Here is a 19,263-nt window from a genome sequence, read left to right on the forward strand (position 1 = left end):
CATTAATTTCGCCTATAACTACCACAACCACCGCCACCATCAAACTACCAACACAAGAAACACACTAGAGTACATACTACTATACTTTGCACCCGGTACGTAGCGCAAACCAAGCGCACTAGCTGCGCTGCGTAATAAATAAGGCAACCAAATTTGTTCAAACTGTTCGTCACGCGGCTACGCTGTCGGTCCATGGACAGTGTTCGGGATCATCCTTGCAAGTGTGCCGGTACGATCAGTTCTGCGGTGCGGAACCCTCCGCAGCCAGGCTGTGCTTCTTCTTACGAAATATGCGCAACAACGTGGCCGCGATGTGCAACGAGTTCGTCATCGACAGTTCCTTCTCGAGTGCGACCACGTTCGTAATGGCGCCGCTAAAATCCTGAAACAGCTGCCATTCGGTTTGGGCGAGGCTGCGCATGTTGCACATCCGCACCGAGGGCAGATCCTCGTCGGTGAAGAGATGCAATCCGCGTACCACGCACAGATGGCGTAGGTTTTCCTGCTCCTTGCGCAGATGGGGCAGAACAAGCGTTAGGGTGAACTTTAGTCCCGTTCCTAGAAAGGAGGGTCTTGACAGGAGATTACCGAGGAAGTAGCTGTGCTTGAATTGGATCCACTCCTCGAGATAGTTCATAGCTCGTCCAACCTTTGAGTAAGCTGCCCCGATCGAGGCCGGATCTTTGCTTTCCGTACAGCAGAGAAGTCGCAGATGATCCTGTGTGTTGACCCACACGACCAGCGCTGTGTCCACACTAACGTACACACCACGTCCGTACGGCCAGTACCTTCCATTGATGGCGATCGATTCGGCTGTTTGATACGGATCGGTATGATCTAGCAATGGTATCAACAGTCCGTTAGTGGCCAAAATCGTACGAATTTCGGACGGATTTTCCAGTATTTCATTCATGCTGTAGTACGTGCCCAGCTCCGTCTCACCGATGGCACGCACGAAATCCATGGAAAGCACTCGTGAGGTAATTACCCGCTCGACTTGCTCCAGCTGGGCAATACCAAGATTGAGCGGAAATTCGTACGCATCCAAGTTGCGGCCACACTCAATAACACATCCGGTGATGAACTTTCCCGACGTGTCCAGGTTTAGCTGTATGCTGTCGGGGTTTTCACGCAAGACGTTACCATTGTTGCTAGCTGCCGAAGCGGTTCCACCTTCCGTTGGTTGATCGTTTATCGCATAGCGCGGGAAGTACTGCATTGCCGGATGAGGCATAAACGGTTGTGTTGCTTCCATACAGTGAATATCCTTAATCATCGGTACGAGAAACTCTTGAAAGACGACAAACACATCGTAATCCGGTATGACGATACCAACGTTCAGGTCTTCATCCAAACGCTTCTCCTTGGTCGCCTTCTTCATCGCCGGCCATATCACATCGAACAGGTTGTGATCTAGACGGGTTTGTCGCTTTTTCACCTTATCGAAAACACTGCGCTTGAGAAAGCGTGCCAGATAGGATGTGATCAGGATGCGAAGAGATGATGCACTGCCCGGCACACTGTTGGTGGGCAGCCGGACCGATCTCACCAGATCATCGATCGGTTCGTGGATGATTTTGAAACATCGCTCCAGTGTCGTTAATGTGTCGACATCGTCCAACGGACGGCGGGCACTGTGAAGATCATCTGGAACTATTTCACCGGAAAGAATGATCGTCGGGATAGGGCAGAGCGGATTGAATGGGAGTTTAATTTCCTAGGGATTCTTCTGTTAAATAAAGTATTATATGCCCTCTGCTACTTTGGCGCCTCGGATGGCATATCATGAGCATAAAATATTGTTGTAAATATTTCGTTTCACACTGAAATGATCAATTGCTGATGGTTTTGATCAATGGGAGAAAGTAAAAGTACATGAATCTTCAAAAAGCAAAACCAACGTTGCAAAATCGTCTACCGCCGATCCCACTGCAATTACACGGATACTGTGCAAAGGAACTAAGCTCTCTTGTGCGCCATAGTGTATTTTAGTTTTTAAAAAATGACGAAAAACCCTTTGTTTTTACTTATTAATTTACTTTTTAGTTTTTTTCATATCGTTTGATGTTTGTTTGGGCACTGTAATTGAGGTGTATTAAACTGTTTGGCGATAAAATTTTAAAACCGCCTAAAAGTATGCAATCACTCGATATTGAATCGTTTTCAATTGATAACGTAATCAAGCACTTAAACTACTTGGTTTATTATTTGTTCATTTGTAACTGCTATTACATATTCCTTTTCTAGTTTTTCTTCATCCTCAGTTTCCACGATGGAATGCGTAAAAATTAACAAAAAATGCATACTTTCAGGCGCTCGCAACTCAAAAATCGTAGAGGCGAGATACATCCATACTCTTTAAAATGCCATACACTACCAAAAAGAGCAACTGCTTGTAACTATCACAATGGCGCACAGTTCAAAAGAAAACAGACGGTAATTAAAATGTGTTAAAACTGTCACGTTTGTCACAACTCGCAATGGAGCAGGGCAGATTTTTAGTTTAAAAAAAACAAAAACGGATGAACAAAAACACTAAACACGGTAACACATTACGTGTGGGACATTTGCTTTACCATTTTCACCATTTTCATTCGAGCACCGACCGTCGCTTACCTTGATCGTTCAGCATTTCATCGGCAAGTTCCTCCTTGGCACCATAATCGCGCAACAGTTGCCGATGGGAAAGGATACCCTGGGACTGCACGTGACCCAGATAGTATTCGGCCGAATGGTTGAGCTGATCGGGGTTTGGAATGAAAGTGACTGTTAGATGTTTGGTTCGTTTCCTTTTTGCTGGCCGAATGAATCGATCGGTTGTGTCTGTTCGATGCATTCGATCGATGGAATCTTCAATGCAACGATGCATATTTCATGCATTCAATTTAAACACAATCTACTGGTATTGTGCCCGTATCGTTTACCCTTTAAGTTCTATCATTTTCCACACAAGCCAATGCCGACTTTGAAGCGGGATATATGTAATTTACATACCGTTCTCTATTGACGGTTTCTATCGAAAGTTTTTACGTGATGCGTTGGAACTGTTTTTTTTTTATTTCAGCGGCGCTTCATATGATGAATGATTAAGCGCCTCAACTGCATACTCACATTATCCTCCACCTTCGGGTTCGCTCCCAGGTGGGTTAGAAGATTGTAAAAGTGACCGTTGTCCTTCAGCGTGGCCGCATAGTGTAGGGGCGTTCGTCCATCGTCATCCGTTGCGCTGAGTGTTTCCGGGAAGCGACCCGCCAGATACCGCACAATGCCTGCAATGTGTATCGAAAAGCAAATGAGTGGGTTTGTCCCGTATTTAGCTGACCCTGGCATCTGCACCGTTAATGTCGACGGGTGCCGAAACGTTATCTGCCGCGTACGCCATGCGTGCTGGTCGAGCAAACAGCTACAAATGAAGACCTTTTTCTTATGCTTCCACCCGAAGGTGGTAAAGCAGGATCTCCTCCTTTCCATTGTACAGCATTGAAGGGTGAGGATGAGTACAGAATTATGACACAGAAGACACGCTAGCGTGTTTCGTGTCCATGGCTGGCCTCGTTAGGTATGCGGATCGCGTGAAAACGACCACACTTCGAGTTGAATTGTCAACGGCACAACGGAAGCCGCAATGTAAAACAATCGATAAACAATCGAACACCCAACCATTAGAGTGTACGTCACGCATCAGCCATTTTGACGCTCATTACGTCCGGGGTTGAGTGGCTGTGGCTGTCGTCCCGATGTAGGTGTTTTTCTTCACCAACAATAATGACCCTCGATATCGATCAAGACCCCAAATCCGGTAAAATGGAAGATGATTTTATACCAAAAAAAAACCCCCAAAAACGAGGGAAGGAAAGATGGTGTACCTGCATGACCGAATATTGTCGCCACGTGCAGGGGTGTTGCACCGTGCGGTGACACTTCGTCCTTTGCCGTGGCAAATTTACGTCTGTCCAGTGCCGACTGTAAATCACGAAGGCTGCCCTCGCGTGCCGCCAGATGGACACGCCGTATTTTACCCTGCGAACGAAGAACGAAACGTGCGTTTGGGGTGAAGATAGATAACAGAACAATAGCTAATGAGGTGAGTCAAATTAAATGTCCATTAGGTACAATATTGAGTTAAAAATTCGTTCACTTGGGTTTGTTACTGATTTGGTAGAAGATTTACACAAAAGAGTAATTTCAATACAATGTATATTCTGCTTGTAAAATTATTTCCTTAGAAATAGAACTTTAAAATTTAAAAATATTGGATAGGTTTCAGAATTTTAAAACGTTGTGAGAAACAGGGAAATTTGAGTTCCAATATAAATTTAGTTTTTTACTGTCAATGGACCACGTTTGACGGTATTCTGAATTATGACGCCTAAAAGTATGCAATATTTTACGGTAGTGATCATCCGTTATTTAGATTTTATAGCTTATTAAGCTATACTAACCATGTACGCCGGAACATTGTCCAGGAAGGCCTGTATTTCCGATTGTTCAGACTTTCGTCCAATCAACTGTTTTCCTTCACCATTCAGCACGATCGCAGCCAGCTGCTCCAAATCTGCAGCATCGATAGCGTCCTGCACTGTTTGCTGTATCTGTGTGAGAAGGACAAAACAAATAACAGAATAAGAAAAAAAACAGAAACATACTATCGGCAGCTAAGTTTCAAGCTAAAAGTCGAACATTGACACTAAAGGACCGACACGTACAGTAACATATAGAGCAGTGTAGGACGATCGATACCATGTAAATAATTAAGCTGCGTGGAAGATCGTTTCAGTGCAATAACACAAACATTGAAGTATCGCGTAAGCGAGTTTCTTGTAGCGAATTGCTCGTGAAGCAAGAACTAGACACTCAAAAACAAAGCAGTGTACATGCGATTTCGGAATAGGGATTTAGTTCCCACAAGGTTTTATACTACGAAGCAAAACACTTTACGCGAACACAGAAACTATTGGTCACGAAGAAATAAGGTATTACATTCGGTTGCTCGGCAAGTTCTAGCGGTTGTTCGTTTTCTGACTGAAGCTGTCCTTGATCTGGTTCTCCTTGTACCGTGCCTTCAATTTCCAGCACCTGGCTCGTTGGTTCCGAACCGTTAGCTGATGCTACCGGTGCTGTTACTGCTGTTTGCTGGTCTATTGTGTCACCTTCAACAGCTGCTACCATATCATCTTTAATCGAACTTTCTTCTACCATGTGTTGCTCTGCTTCGAGTTGATTGGGAGTAGGATCCTCCATCTTATCTTCTTTATCATCGGAACCGCTTTCTTCACGCGTTGGAGTTGATTTCTACGTCCGGAGTGTATTAGTGATGCAGTATGAAAACGTTCCTCAATGACAATGACAACAGTAATGCAAACAAGAATGCAAATGAAAATAAAAGAATAATACCATCCGCATTAGTAATCGTACAGCGCCATCTGTTCCGTACGCGAGTAAAGCACCGAGTAACGCATTGTAACGCAAACGGAAGATGCATTTACAAGTGAACGCAGTGTTTGCAACAACAAGATGCAAAAACAGCACAAGTCAACCAGTAGTTTATCCTTGAAAACGAGCAAAGAAAACAACAGCAGCACACTACTATGTAGCCATCAGCAATGGTGAAATGCGAAAGAAATAGTACAGAAATAAAACAACAGAAACAAGACGTTACATGAAATTGCTTCGGTACTATATTTGAAAAAACCAACATCGACAACAAACACGCATACAAAACAGTGTAAAATGTAGTAAACGAACAATGTTCTCTCTTTCTCTCTCTCTCTCTTGCACCCATTTTCATTCAAAGCTAGTCCGTCTCAAGTTCTCTTTTTCTTTTGCTCTTAGTAGATCGATCCCACAGTGGGATCGTGAGCTTTGACATCGTACATTCATTCGATTATTTGTCTTATTTGTTTTCCTTTTTTGTAGGGATTTGATTTGATTTTGATCAAACTTTAATGCGTTTTTTGTAATACAAATAAGCTTTCTAATTTGCTACTATCCTTCACAAACATGTCAACAACCACACACAGGCACAATAAAATGAAATACTAACAACTACAGTAGTAAGTAAGTAAGCGCATTAGTACATGTGTGTATTGCTGTTTATAAGCCTACTTGAGGTGCTAGCGTGTGATCTGTTTTTTGTTTTATTTTGTTAAAATGGACACTTTCTGTTTTTCTCCCACACAGACACACACACACAGATACATATAAATACGCACACACACATATGTAGTAGTTTAGTTTTGGATTGTGTCGTGATGGTAACATGTAAAAAAATGCGATGACAAAGCCTAGACATGTCTATTTCTATTGTTTTAACCTTTGCTACTCACAACGCAATGTATGAAATTGTGTAACGAATATAACGATCTACATCTGTTTTAGCATTAAAACCAATACCGGATGAATGGGAAAGCTGAAGCTGGATATTTGTTCACAGATGGTAGAAACCATCGTTTTGTTACTGTTGTTCTTTCGTAGACGACAGCTGTAGCTTACTATTCGATACATTCACTAAGGTCTACCACAATCACTCAAGTCAAGAACAACACTTAGTATTAATGAACGGGTTTGTTTAAGAGGGTTTTGCTTTCCCTCTTTGTGACAATTTGTGATAAAAATTCCAAACATAACGAACCAACCGTTTGCCAATTCGTACGCCCATTCGTTTCTCGTTCCCAATTACAAAACTACGCACTACACAACAACAGTGGACAACTTGTCCTCCACTGTCAAAAATACAAATGTGTGTCCCCTTCCGAAAGTGGATTGGACAGGTCAAATTCAAAGGACAACAATTATCTATACCTCGTCGGGTGTACGGTAACTAGCGATCTGCACATCGGCATTATTAGAGTCATCGTTTGCTTCCGAATCATCATCACCATCTTCACCGTCACCGTCCTGGGTAACTTTGTTCGCACGTGTAGCGCTACTAGCGGTAGAGTTGCCTGACTTCCGCGACCCGGATATGGATGCTTTGCGGTTGGTAGTGGATGAATGAGACGATTTGCCCGATTCACGACGTGTGGTAAGCGTTGAAGAAGCCACCCGTGACATTGGTTCGATTGGAGCCTCAGCATTGGAGCTCGTTGGACGCGATGCGGATGTTATCGATTCTTTAGCCGAGTTCGGATATGTTCGATGTCGTCCACTTCGCCCAGATGCTAGCTCATCTCTCGCATCCACATTATTACCATCCGGCGTATCTTCGGACTCAGAATTTACTGTCATCCCATTTGAAGGTGCTATTCCATTCGGAACAACATTGGCAGAAGATTTTCTACTAATATGCCCCCCTGCGCCATCTTGTTCGGCCACTGTGACGGTAGATTTAACACTGTTCCCTGTTGTTGCTCGTGAGTCGGACTGTGAGTTTAGCTTTACTGATTCCTTGCCGGATGAAGCAGAAGCTGCTCGATCGCTGCCCGGCGTGAGCTCATCCTGTTCCAAATCCTTCCCAAGGCTATCTTGTTCGATTTCGTCATCTTTCGGTACAACCTGCTCGAGACTGTCCTTGGATACTTCTGCTTCTTCCATCGTGACAGGTGAAGGGTTCGTCTCCTTATCAATCTCCGTATCAGATGATTTTTCTAACTCGTTGCTTTTAGCACTACTCGGTGTAGTGTGCTTAGCGGACGTATTTCGACTTGCGCCGACTTGATCATCTGCCATCAGCATATCGTCGTGACCATTTTCTTTTAATGGAACCGTATCTTTCGCGCTCGTTTCTCGTGGTAGAGTTTCGTCATTATTTTCAGATTTTACGATCATCTCCTCAACAACATCGCCATCAGATTGGGTCTGTTGTGCTAGTTGTGCATGATCATCGCTATCACCATTACCATCATTAACCTTATCGTTCGATACATCCGGTGCATCGGTATCAGTTCCTGCCGGTGGAGTGCTAATATCATCATCATGCTCCACTATTGTCCCGTCCTGTGGAGTAGACAAATTTGACACACTATTTGTTCCTAGGCATTCCGACATTTATACCACAAGTATGTACAGTTCAGGACAGGATGTAAACCCACAACAAAATGCACACATGCGTACACACAGATTAGCGTTTTTTAGAGAGGGTGGAAGAACATATAGAACAGAGATTTAGATAGTAGAAAAGATTGACTAGATGGAAACGTAATGGTGCAATAGACACGCTTACATCGAACCGCTAGTCCCACACCAGTACTGTTTTGGTTTTATCGTCTGCCGCACGTTGGTGTCTATTTTACTGTTATTGTGATGGGTTGCTGGTTGGCACATGTACAGCCTAAAACACGTTCCTCGGAAGGTTACTAAAACAATTTCTAGAAAATCTAACATTGCCTAATAGAGAGCATATCTAAGCGCGAGTGAATTTAAACGGATGTTGCCAGATTTATTAACCAGTTGCGTCGATCAAACGAACAAGTGAAGTTTGAATAGTCGAGAAGATTAATTTGTCGCTTAATGTTTATCAACTTGTGTTAAATTTGAATTATGTTTACTCATTATGCATTTTTCTTTAAAGTTAGCATTGTGTTGTGAGCATACTTCTCATTGTGAAGCTAATGTTGTCACACGTACAGCATAACTTCAGGCGGTTTGGATATTTTGTAAAGTGTTCTTTAAAAAATAAGGCATTCATAAGGTTATTCCTCTCTTATGTTTAATCATCTGTGAAACACCTGAGAGTATGCAACGGTTACATTGAATAGCTTTTTAATTCAATTTTGCTCCATTGAACGACAAACAGTTGCATACCTTAAGGCGCTGTTAACTTAATTCTACATCATCAAGTGTTCTGCACGACATTCTCGGCTTTCCATTTAGAGTTTTTTGTTTACTTAATTACACTTTTAATAGAAATTAACTTCACAGAATGGTTTATGGAGTTTTCCAAAAACAAAACCTCACATAATGATCGATAAAAGCAAACGTTTTAAAATACCCAACAACCGTTGTAATAGTTATTGACAAGAAATGCAGAGACGCACCTTGCCAAAAGAACAACAAGATGGTGAATCAATGAAATGAAAAACAAAGGACAAAGAAACGATCCAAACCAGTTCCGGAATGTTTCAAGCAGCAAAAGTGTTACCTGCTCTTCCGTTACTGCTTCTCGGTTGTCTGGCACCTCCGGTTCATCGTTTGCTTCCTCATCCTTTGCCTCCTTGCCATTCGTCTCCTCATCAGCTGTTGTGTGCTCCGTGCTGGGTAATAATTAGTAATCAACATTAATTTCTTTCCAGATCGAAATTGATCGCGCTGCTACCTTTCCATCCCATTCGTTTCCCGCTCTTCCCGGCCCAACTCAGTCAGCACACCGTTCGTGAGATTGTGCACCGATTTCGATTTGCTAACCGTGTCGGCCACCCCAATACCGCCCTCCGGTGCATCCGCATCCAGTAGATTATTCTGCGAAAGAAACGGTTTCATTCGCGTTGGCTGTGAACCCTGCGAGCATGCGATGCAAGGTGCGTTGAATCAACCGAAGATTGGCAAGAAAAGGAAGAAGAAAAAAAGAAGAAGAAAAAAAACGCCCCATCCCCCCCGGAATCCAATCCACCCCGCCCGGTATATATTGCAGCAGGTGGGTGGAAGCGGTTTCGGAAGGGGCGGGCAGGGGTGTTTCGTTTGGTTGCGATAAGAAATCGGGCTGGCAAGCCTGGAACACACCGTAAGCTACCTCATCGGAATCGTCCGGGAGCGTAAACATGGCCCAGTCGAAGTAAGCCGGGAATCCCTGTTGCGATATTCGTGGCGCCTCCGGTATAACCGACAGTAGCGATCGGTCAATATCACTCGGTTTGTTCTTGTAGTATTCCGCTGGCTTGTTGCGCTGTCGACAGAGAGGATGAAGCGGTTGTTAGTTTACAAAACGCTTGAAAGTTTTATATTAAACTCACATCATCCAGTGCCGTTTCGTCGGCGCCAGCTTGCACCAGCAGATTAAAGCTACGTGCATTGTTTTTCGCACTGGCCGCCCAATGGAGCGGTGTCTTGCCGGTGTGATCTTCATCCGACGATAGGCTGGGCCACACGGATAGAATGTACTCGACGATCTGGGTGTGTGCCAAACCGGCTGCCTTGTGCAGCGGTGTCAAACCGTTCGCATCCTTGCTGGTTAGTATCACTCTCGGTGCAGGTGGAGCTGTCTTTTCCTTCAACACATCCAGATCATTATCTATCACGGCCTGGTGTATGTCCTTGATAACACCCTGTGGTGAATAAGGGATGCAGTTAGTGTCCTCCTTGGTTCAAACCTCTCCTTTAAAACCCTCACCATGACATGTGGAACACACTCGAGGAATCGCTTCATACGTGGATGGTGTGAAGTTTCCGTCCGCAATCGCATACCCTGACCCGCCCAGAGCACCTTCGCCAGCTTGGACATTTGCTTGTGGTGCAACCATATTCGAATGTTCGATGGTTTGATCGCTATCGAAATGTGTGTCCCAAGAGTGGGTCCGATAATGGAACGACCCAAAAACAAATGAGATTAGGAAATGGTATCGATTCGTCGATGGAATGATGTGTCTCATTGAAAGAAGGTGGATAGTTACCGTCTCTGCTCCTGTAGTCGATGTCCTTTGTTGCTAGATGGTTGTTCATTTGTAGTACTACAGGTGTAGAAAAAAAAGTTACATAAAACCATTTTAAATATGTATGTGGCAGGTTCATTTATTGAAGATCGCCTAAAGGTATGCTGTAAAAATTCTTAAACTTTGCGTTAACGTGTTAAAAGTTGAACCCTGTCCTCTACATCGCACTAACAAAGAAAAAACCTAAAAAAATGCAAAAAACCATCTTGCAATTTCCCGGCGGCCTTCAAAAGTTCTACTTGGTAACAAATATTGCATACTGCCAGGCGTTTCAAAGCGATCAATTTTATGCCACAAGAGCTTTATGAAAAGATCTTTAGAAATACTGCTTATTTAGTGTAACTAATCCTTGAAGATGAAACTTTGAACATAACTTTTTTTTCCTTCAAAACTCAACATGATCTCACCTTTTTCTTCTGCGTTCTTTTACAGAATATATCCGTCCCAAATAGAGGCTCTCTTCAGCAAAGTTCGTATCGTAAAAGCATGCACACTTTTTTTTTGTATCCCAATCAGTTCCGTACTTTAAACTGGGGACAAACAATTTTAAACAAACTTGTTTTGTTCGTGTTCCAATTTTTGGAACGGGGGAAAGGAAAAGCTATCAATAATTCAACATTTAAACAGCAGCACAAACAATGTTCCGTTGTCAATAAGGTAACACACTCATCATCAACACACACGATGGCCCTTCAGTATGCACTCACTTTCGTCGGCGGAATGAGTCGAGAACGAAATGCTTTCCCAGGAAAAAATTCCTTTCGAACTAAACACACACACACACACTCGCACTAGCATTTAATCATCCAACTCGCGCAATATAGACCGTTATGCGTGGCAATTGAGTAGCAAAACATGTAGCAACAAATAGGTCATGAGAACCGAAAACACATGACACACGGATGAAGTAGGTAGGGACACCAAAAAAAAAACCATGTAGGTCTCTGAAGGGCGCTAGACCATAGCCAAGCTGGTAGAAAGTAAAACTTCCTCACACAGGACACTAACTGTCGGGATCGATGGTTTGGGGTTTAGAATTTTATCGTCCCTTCTAGCCACATGTGGATCAAGGTGTTCGCTACCGATCACGGCATCTGCCAGACGACGTCAGTCCTCAATTGGTTCCTTAGTAAGGACTAAGTTTCAAGTGTACTTTCACTCAACGGCAACGTCAAACCGTACCAAACGTCAGGAACCGACAACGGACAGAACTAGACTGGGCTGTACCGTTACCTAGCGTGGCGATGTAACGTCTGCTTGACACCGAGAGAAAAAAAAACACGAAACAGAAACCTAAAGGCGTCAACCATTATTACACGGACACGTGAGAGGCGTAAGAAACTATTTCCTCCTTTCATTCAACACCGCAACACCGGCACTCGGGGGTTTTGATAGATTGGAAATTGATTTCCCCAAAAGATATAATTTATTCGTGGAGCTTTTAGTCTTTTTTTACCGCCCGCTATGTCGATCTACCGCCCGATCTCCGCCCTTCCCCCCCGTATATGGTTGCATTCTGGCGTATCATCACCATCAGACAGTACATAGGACACGTGTGTCGTGTACCTGTACCACTTTTCTCGTCTCGTCTCGGCACGAAAATGAGTAACGCTCGCCACACGGCAAATGGTGCTTTGTCCTTGCCGGTTCGCGTCGATTATGGTTCGATTGTTTGATTCGACTGTAAAAGTGGCTTTTATTGCAGTCTGGAGCATATAGCGAGGTGTTTGGTGTGAAGAAGTATGGGTATATGCAGGGCTAGTTGTTAACTGTGCTGTATCGTTGTTTGCGATCAATCCGATTAGGAAGCGCTTTTGAGAGAAATTGATTTGCAAATGAAAATGAATTTTTAAAAGATGATTTCAGTTACTATTTAAGACACAAATACTAATTGTACTATCTCTTCATCTCTTATGTGGTACAGAAAATTCTAGGTAGGACTTTCTTGACTTGATGCGAGTACGATCCGGATTAGATTCTTCCTCCGGTCCTGTCGAATCTTCCAAAACTAGACAAAGACCAATGTCCTTAATCATTATTTATTTCAGGTAATAATTCAGGTTATAATTATAATGTCGCATACAACGTGGCGATGAATGATCACGTAAAAGTAAAAAAAGTGTTATTGTCAAACGCCCCCAATAGTAGATCACCTTTGATTAGTCCACGTGTTGACATTTTAATATTTTTTAAACCGTATTGCATACCTTTAGGCGCAAAACAGTGATTAGTAATAATTTCGATCGAAATAGTTTTAAAAATTATATTCAAAATAGAAAAGTCAAGTTAAGTTCTTCTTCAGCGTTAGAAATTTTTCACGCACTGTAGTTCATTGACTATGAAATAAAAGTTTAAACTGTCCCGTTTGAACTTTGCACAGTCACAAGCACATTTTTGTTTGCTTCCCATTGCGATGTCGAATGATTTATCGATTCACTAAGAAACACGAACTACAGTGGAAAACGATTTGAAGTAAATTGTTGTTTGCATAGAGTGGACTGCGCACGACATCGACGAAACAAGCGACAAATGTCATTCTAATTATTAACTTCTGGTGAATCAAACTCCAGCAACTTCGCATAGGAACGATGTAAAAACCGAGGGGGGGGTGGTTTGTAATAATGTAATCCAATTTTAAGAAATAATCCATCATAATAATTCACCCATTGAACTGAATTATAACAGACGTTTTTCCGTCTATTCTAAGATTACTGTGAAATTACTTGCAGGAAATGATACTGTTGCAGGAACATACCCATCAACCTGTTAGGTGCAATTGAGCAATCAATCCTTCGAAAGGGAATGATACTCCGTACACAAGGGAAACGCATAGATGCGTAAATGTCCGTCCAATGACCTTCGAATGTGAATGACTTTTACAAATAGGGTGTGGGTGTGTGTCTGCTTGAACTCGTGGAAAAGAAAAGTACAGCAGGAGTGACAGGAGGCCAGCACTAGATTTTGACGGCTTGTAAAGGTGAATCGAAATGATTGACACGAGAGCAATGGATTGCAAGCGAAAGGTCAAACTGGTGCTTGACTCGAAAACGCTCAACCTAGAGGACGGTACTTAACTTAACAAGCTTGTCCTCAAATCGTCTTCTAGCTGACAGCACCCGATCTTACGATGCGCGTGTGTATCTTCCAAGGACTCGTAATAAAACTTAATTGAGCTATTGTTGAAGTCGTCCCGTGTAAATGACGTTAACGCGGGGTTAACAGCGCATTCCGCGGGTGTCAGTATTGGAGCACCTTGAGAACTGTGGTATCTTGTGGAAGACACGAGAACAGACCAAAAAACGATAAGTACATACAGAAAAGTACATACATCGATGTCTTTAAAATTGGTGACAGCGGTGGAAAAAATAGAACCCGCTCAAAAGCTCGAGGCCACCGCCATCATTCCGATTCCGTCATTGATGAACTGGCGTGACAGTCGATTATTAAATAGCCGGCCATGTCTGAGTCATTCAGGGTAGTAGCCTACCCCGAATCGGAATATGGAACAGATAAACAAATGGGCTCTGACTCTATATAGTCATCAGCATGAAGTCTGGACATGCCGGTCGAAGATTGGAGAGCATTTTACCGATTTGTGTGGTGGTAAACTACATTTAAACATACTTTGTCTCCATATGCGGACACATGTACGACACCTGCACGTACTCGGTAATTTATTTCCGGCTAGTATTGGTACGATATCGAAGCGCAATGACACAGTTTAGGAGATGTGTGACACGGTTTTTCCGTTTTTGTTTGTTCCTGTTCAACCTCTATCACATTGTGTACGTGTACGTGTGCGTGTGTGTGTTTGGGTGCTTGGGTAGGTATTTCCAGTATTATTTTCGAGCTGTATCAATTATTCAACTTGCTTCTGGGTAGCAACTTGTGACGCCAGTGACGCGTTTTGCCGGCAAAAGGATCGAACATGTCTCGAAAACACAGTCGGTATGGATTATTCAGCACTGTATCTAGGTTATCGAAATAATGATAATAACCGTCAACAAGTGTCATATGGGTACGGGTGTGACATTTAAAATAAGCTAATTAGATACGATTGGGTTAAAAACCAAAATCTCAAACACTTTGATTTGGGAGGTAGAAATATGAAGAGGATAATTTTTTCTGCAGAAAATTAGTTTTCACAAATATAAATATGTCTAGCATATAAAAAGAAAAGAAAAAACACAAATAATATTGACTTGAGTGCTTCAAACGTAAGAGATCTTTAACAAAAGGAAAGTATTTATTAACATTGTCAGCGATCCTATTTCTGAAACTCAAGTTTTATTGCTACCTTTCTGTTTCAGACACTTTCGAAAAGCTGTTCATGGTGTTGAAAACAAAAAAAAACAAGTTCTAACCACCACCCGCCACGTGGCATAATCATAAATCACCAGGCGTCTCCATCGTGTGTGCCAATCAATATGCCTTTACATATAGCGCATCAAACGATGCAGAGAAGAAAAAAAATGTGCCCACTCACACGAAGTGTGACGGATGGTCTTTCAATTTCAAACAAACTTACCCTTCGGTGGTGATGAATGGAAGTACAGCCCGTGAGCCCGTCGTCGATGATGATGATGGTGCCGTTCCCGTGCAGCCGGCTGCAGTGGTCCGGGTAGTGACGGAAGTGGTACCATGGCGCTACGGTACGGTTTTGCTAAAGCTTCTACCACAACACCTGTCCTCCAACGGTAAGGAAGAGTACGTTCCGGAGACGCTCAGTTACCCCTTGCAGGCGTTACCATGCCAGGATGAAAATGACGAGTCACCTTATAGGTTAGGTTCCTGTTTCTTGTTACCATGTGGTTCGTACAGCGGGACATATGGGATTTTCCAGTACACTAAGAGCTTCCAATCGGAACCATCTTCGTGTGTGTGTTTTTTTTTCTTTTGCTATTGGCCTGGAGAAAGTAAACAGTTTCGTAAGCTTGCGTGGCTCCTTACTGTGCGCCATGTTGGGTCATGTTTACCTTCTAATTACATCGAGCGCTCATTGTTTTCCAACCCAGACCTATGGGGACGGGGGACGAGGGGGGGACGAAAAATCGGAAATCACAAAAAGGATCGTTTAATTTAACAGTCTCATTTATTCATTCCCTATCGTAAATCGGAACAATTCGTACCGTTCGGAGGGCGCCTGGTCTGTGCCCTGTTAATTGGACCTGCATTCCTACTGTCAATATTTGTAACACAACAGTTTGTTTGGATGGCGTTTTTGATTGTTTGTAAACTGTGTGCTGCGTACACGCACTTATCCTTTTTTTATGGATACGCTTCCCAAGGAAAATTTGCAACCACTCCCAGATAGGCACATGTGTTAAAATGGTTTACCAAAACGGTTCATCAGTACGTTCCCTGTATTGCTTTTTCGATAAATTATCAAGTTATGTGAGCATCGATCGATGATGGACAGGTAAATGTAAAGTCCCCCTACATCCCATTTCCATGTTTGTAGCTCAAAGACGAAAGACAACCGAGTCAATGGTCGGCCGTTTAGACAATCATCCTGGGGCCCTTTGGTGTACCCATACCTGGAACAGTTCTGCACTGGGGCAACAATCCATAATCTTCCAAATACGAGAGACAGCACGGACAACCGTTGAACAACGATTGTCCCTTTGTAAAGCGGAAATCGGTAAAAAGGGACAGAATGGATGGGAATAAGCTTCATACGGAAAAAGCAGCTTTAAAAAGCGCTAAAAACATTTTTTTTAAGAAATCAAGATTAAAGTCATAAATAAAGGCTTAATGTGCGGATTCGTTGGCTTAACTTAATGTGTTTAAAAATATTTGTAACATGTTACTCTATGTTTTAAGCTTGCCACTGCTGTCGTCTCGTGATGATAAGCGATAAAACTGTAAAGTCCATTCTGCCATCTCTACCGGTTGCATGTTTGCTTAAACGTGTTAGATCACCATCAAATGGACATCTGCTGGACAAGGATTACTATCTTCTGTTTGACATTGACCTAAGATGTTACATTTTCGAAGTTTAATGTATTTTTTCGAATTATATTTTACAAATTTACATATCTCGTTGCTTGTTTAAATTGTATTACCTTTTTCCTGTAATTACTAAACTATTTCACTAATGCTGCAACATTCGATAATGGGATTTATTCATTTTTCAACATGATTGTCTCGTGCTGGATAAATTGCTTCTCATATCGATCGATGTTAAATAACCCTATTGTCAACGTAATTTTCAATTCAACCACAATGAAAACTATCCCAAGCAAAAATTCAATAGGCAGGCAGGAGTTGGTAATGGATTTAATGGAATAACTGCAGCTTTCCAATTTTCCTTACTCACCAACTCATGCCAGTCAAAATGGGTTTTGCTGGGGATGGAAAACAAACTAACTTTACCGAATGGCCTTGACACTCACTACGATGGGTTTTTTTGAAGCGCTAAAACCGCCAGTTCCAAAATTGTTTCCCTTCTCGAACGTTACATTATACGCGCAACGTGTTAATGCGTCTTTGCAGTCCATCAAGCACTACTATACGAGCTTACCTTGGGATCAAATGTAGTGATTTTTTTTTTTACTTTTATTTTAAAGCTCACACCCTATACGATCGATCCTGCTGATGGTGCGAAAGGTAGGAACGTACACGCGAAAACGATTTCCGACACAAATTTGGTGTAACATGCAATATGGTCTCCAAACAAAAAAAAAGAACTTTCCCTCCTACTACTTCGGATAGCTGCAAACTATCCGAAAAGGTTGATCAAAAAATGGCTCAACTGACGCCTCGTCTGGTACTAGCATGAATTTTATTTTCCAACCGTTGGGCCACTGAACGATGCACCGCACTACTGTTTCCAGCTTTTTTGGAATAACGAAGTAAATCCCCTCCTATCGCCTGTAACTTTTCACAGCTATTTTTAAAATTAAACTCACCCTTACGAATCACAAAACAAGTGCACAGACACACACACACACACATAAACACAATTTGCACGGCTTTTCACTTTCGCTTCTTCGGGAGCTTTTCAACCACGCTGTAGTAGTATGTGCCACGGTGCGAAATAGCGAAAGTTTGACGTTTGTTGGCGGGAAATGTTCAAACACGTTCACTACTTTTGCCACACCATTTCATAGGGGGAAGTTTTCCCTTCGACCTTTATTAGGTCTGGAGCGACAATAATTGAGTTAAACAACAAAAAAAAGGATAAATTTTCAATATTTTCTTGTTAGAGTTAAATATTCACTGCACAACACACGCTATCGTGGATCGTATCGCCACGCGTGTGTTACGTTGAAGTGTTCACTTCGCTACGTTTAAATAGCTACTGACTGATGCAGTTGCGTCTACACCTTGGGCTACACGCCCGCCTGGATTGTTTTGCTTCCGACGATGGTCAGTCAATCAGCTGTAGTGGTTGTTGTTGTTGTTGTGGCGATGCAACACCACCCACCCAGCAGTGGCGTTAGTAGTTTGCTACGCAGTCTGCCTGCAGCGAAACGCTCGCAAACGTTGCGCCGCTCAGGTGCGGCACAGTATTATTCATCATCCCTTTGCTGGACTGCTCTTTTATTTCCTTTCGTGTTGGCCACACGCAACAAACACACACACACACACACGAACAAAAGCGTTTTCCCCACACTAGTTCAACGCCATACAAAATGGAGCACCAGAAGATGTGTGTCTAGCCTGGAGGTGGGCATGGGGTTGTCTTTTTTTCTTAGTTTTATTTTTGTAACGTTCGATGAGGAATTTTAACTAGGAAGATACATAATTTATTGACACCATTTGTCCCATTTTTCGGTTATTGGTTATTGGGCCACCCTAGTTTTCAAACCCGCTAGTTAACCGTCCCCTCTAAATGATCGTTTTTCGGGTTCTTTTTTTTAGCGCTAAACGTACCTGTTGTGTTTTATTCGGTTTGAAGTAAAGGATAAAAGTGAGCTAAATCCTTCAATGATGCTTTACAGTCTCAGGTACAGAGCACAAGGGGTTATTCGGGATAGTGTGCTACATGTACATTACTTACGAAGTAAATATGTTGGAAGAGAAGTTAGTTAAAGAAAATGGCTTTAAATATAATTTCATCAACAGATCTCTTTACATGGCTGTAAATAAATATAAACATTATCTTGTTTTCACAAACATACTTTAAATTAAAGTTATGCTTCAAGAGTATGTGTAAATAAGATTTTGAAAATATTTAATATTTTACAGGCTTTGTTCGGCCAATTTTAGGCGTTTTATTTTTCATTTCTTTAAATTACTATTTTACGTTAGGCAGCGCGCTGTTAACAGCCAAACAAACCAGACAAACACGACACTGTTCGAAAGGTGCTCTGCCAGTTGTCGCGCAGAACTGTCACTCCATCGACATTTTCAATGCCTAGTACTGTCGTTAAGCAATCTTACCTCGTTTTATTCCAATTTCGGTGAGTTTATGTATACTAAAAATCTGTTCCACAATAACTATTAACAAAGCAATCCAGCACACAAACCGCTACGGTGATATTTGACAAGGTATACAGAGTTTCAAGGTGTGAAACAGACATGCAAGACAAAATCAAACTGTTTTGTTCTATGTCGTGTTTGTCTGGTTTGTTCTATGCAGGTTAACAGAGCACCTCCATATGATTGCTTGGGTTTGTTCTTGTGGTTTTGTCTGGTTTGTCTTGTTCGAGAAGTGACAGCGCGCTGCCTTAGT

General features: G+C 42.4%; 1 protein-coding gene across 2 annotated transcripts; it reads right to left on the reverse strand.

Annotated features, from left to right (window-relative positions):
- Positions 1-81: 81 nt before the first annotated feature.
- On the reverse strand, positions 82-18,553 carry LOC125763731 (uncharacterized). 2 transcript variants are annotated; one of them, XM_049427152.1, is made up of 16 exons: positions 17,495-18,553; positions 15,560-15,600; positions 15,112-15,490; positions 10,545-10,601; positions 10,265-10,419; positions 9,888-10,199; positions 9,668-9,820; positions 9,254-9,435; positions 9,080-9,191; positions 6,802-7,935; positions 4,981-5,292; positions 4,443-4,592; positions 3,867-4,020; positions 3,112-3,269; positions 2,617-2,740; positions 82-1,653 (listed from the first exon to the last, which is right to left on the reverse strand). In XM_049427152.1, exons 3-16 carry the CDS (start codon positions 15,224-15,226, stop codon positions 236-238), a joined length of 4,536 nt encoding a protein of 1,511 aa, XP_049283109.1. In that variant the 5' UTR covers positions 15,227-15,490; positions 15,560-15,600; positions 17,495-18,553; the 3' UTR covers positions 82-235. The 2 variants fall into 2 exon arrangements, with proteins under 2 accessions (XP_049283109.1, XP_049283111.1); XM_049427154.1 differs by lacking the exons at positions 4,981-5,292; positions 17,495-18,553 and having other exon boundaries at positions 15,112-16,262.
- Between the last annotated feature and the right edge of the window lie 710 nt (positions 18,554-19,263).

The sequence above is a fragment of the Anopheles funestus genome, chromosome 2RL (assembly GCF_943734845.2).
Source record: "Anopheles funestus chromosome 2RL, idAnoFuneDA-416_04, whole genome shotgun sequence".
Taxonomy (NCBI): domain Eukaryota; kingdom Metazoa; phylum Arthropoda; class Insecta; order Diptera; family Culicidae; genus Anopheles; species Anopheles funestus.

What these genes read in the sequence shown, in the direction of transcription:
- LOC125763731 (XM_049427152.1), bottom strand. Translation starts at nt 15,226, where the DNA reads ATGGTACCACTTCCGTCACTACCCGGACCACTGCAGCCGGCTGCACGG. An exon ending in CCATTCATCACCACCGAAGG is followed by an intron (nt 10,602 to 15,111) that starts GTAAGTTTGTTT and finishes CTACACCTGTAG; the next exon opens with TACTACAAATGAACAACCAT. An exon ending in ACGAAACGGCACTGGATGAT is followed by an intron (nt 9,821 to 9,887) that starts GTGAGTTTAATA and finishes CTCTGTCGACAG; the next exon opens with CGCAACAAGCCAGCGGAATA.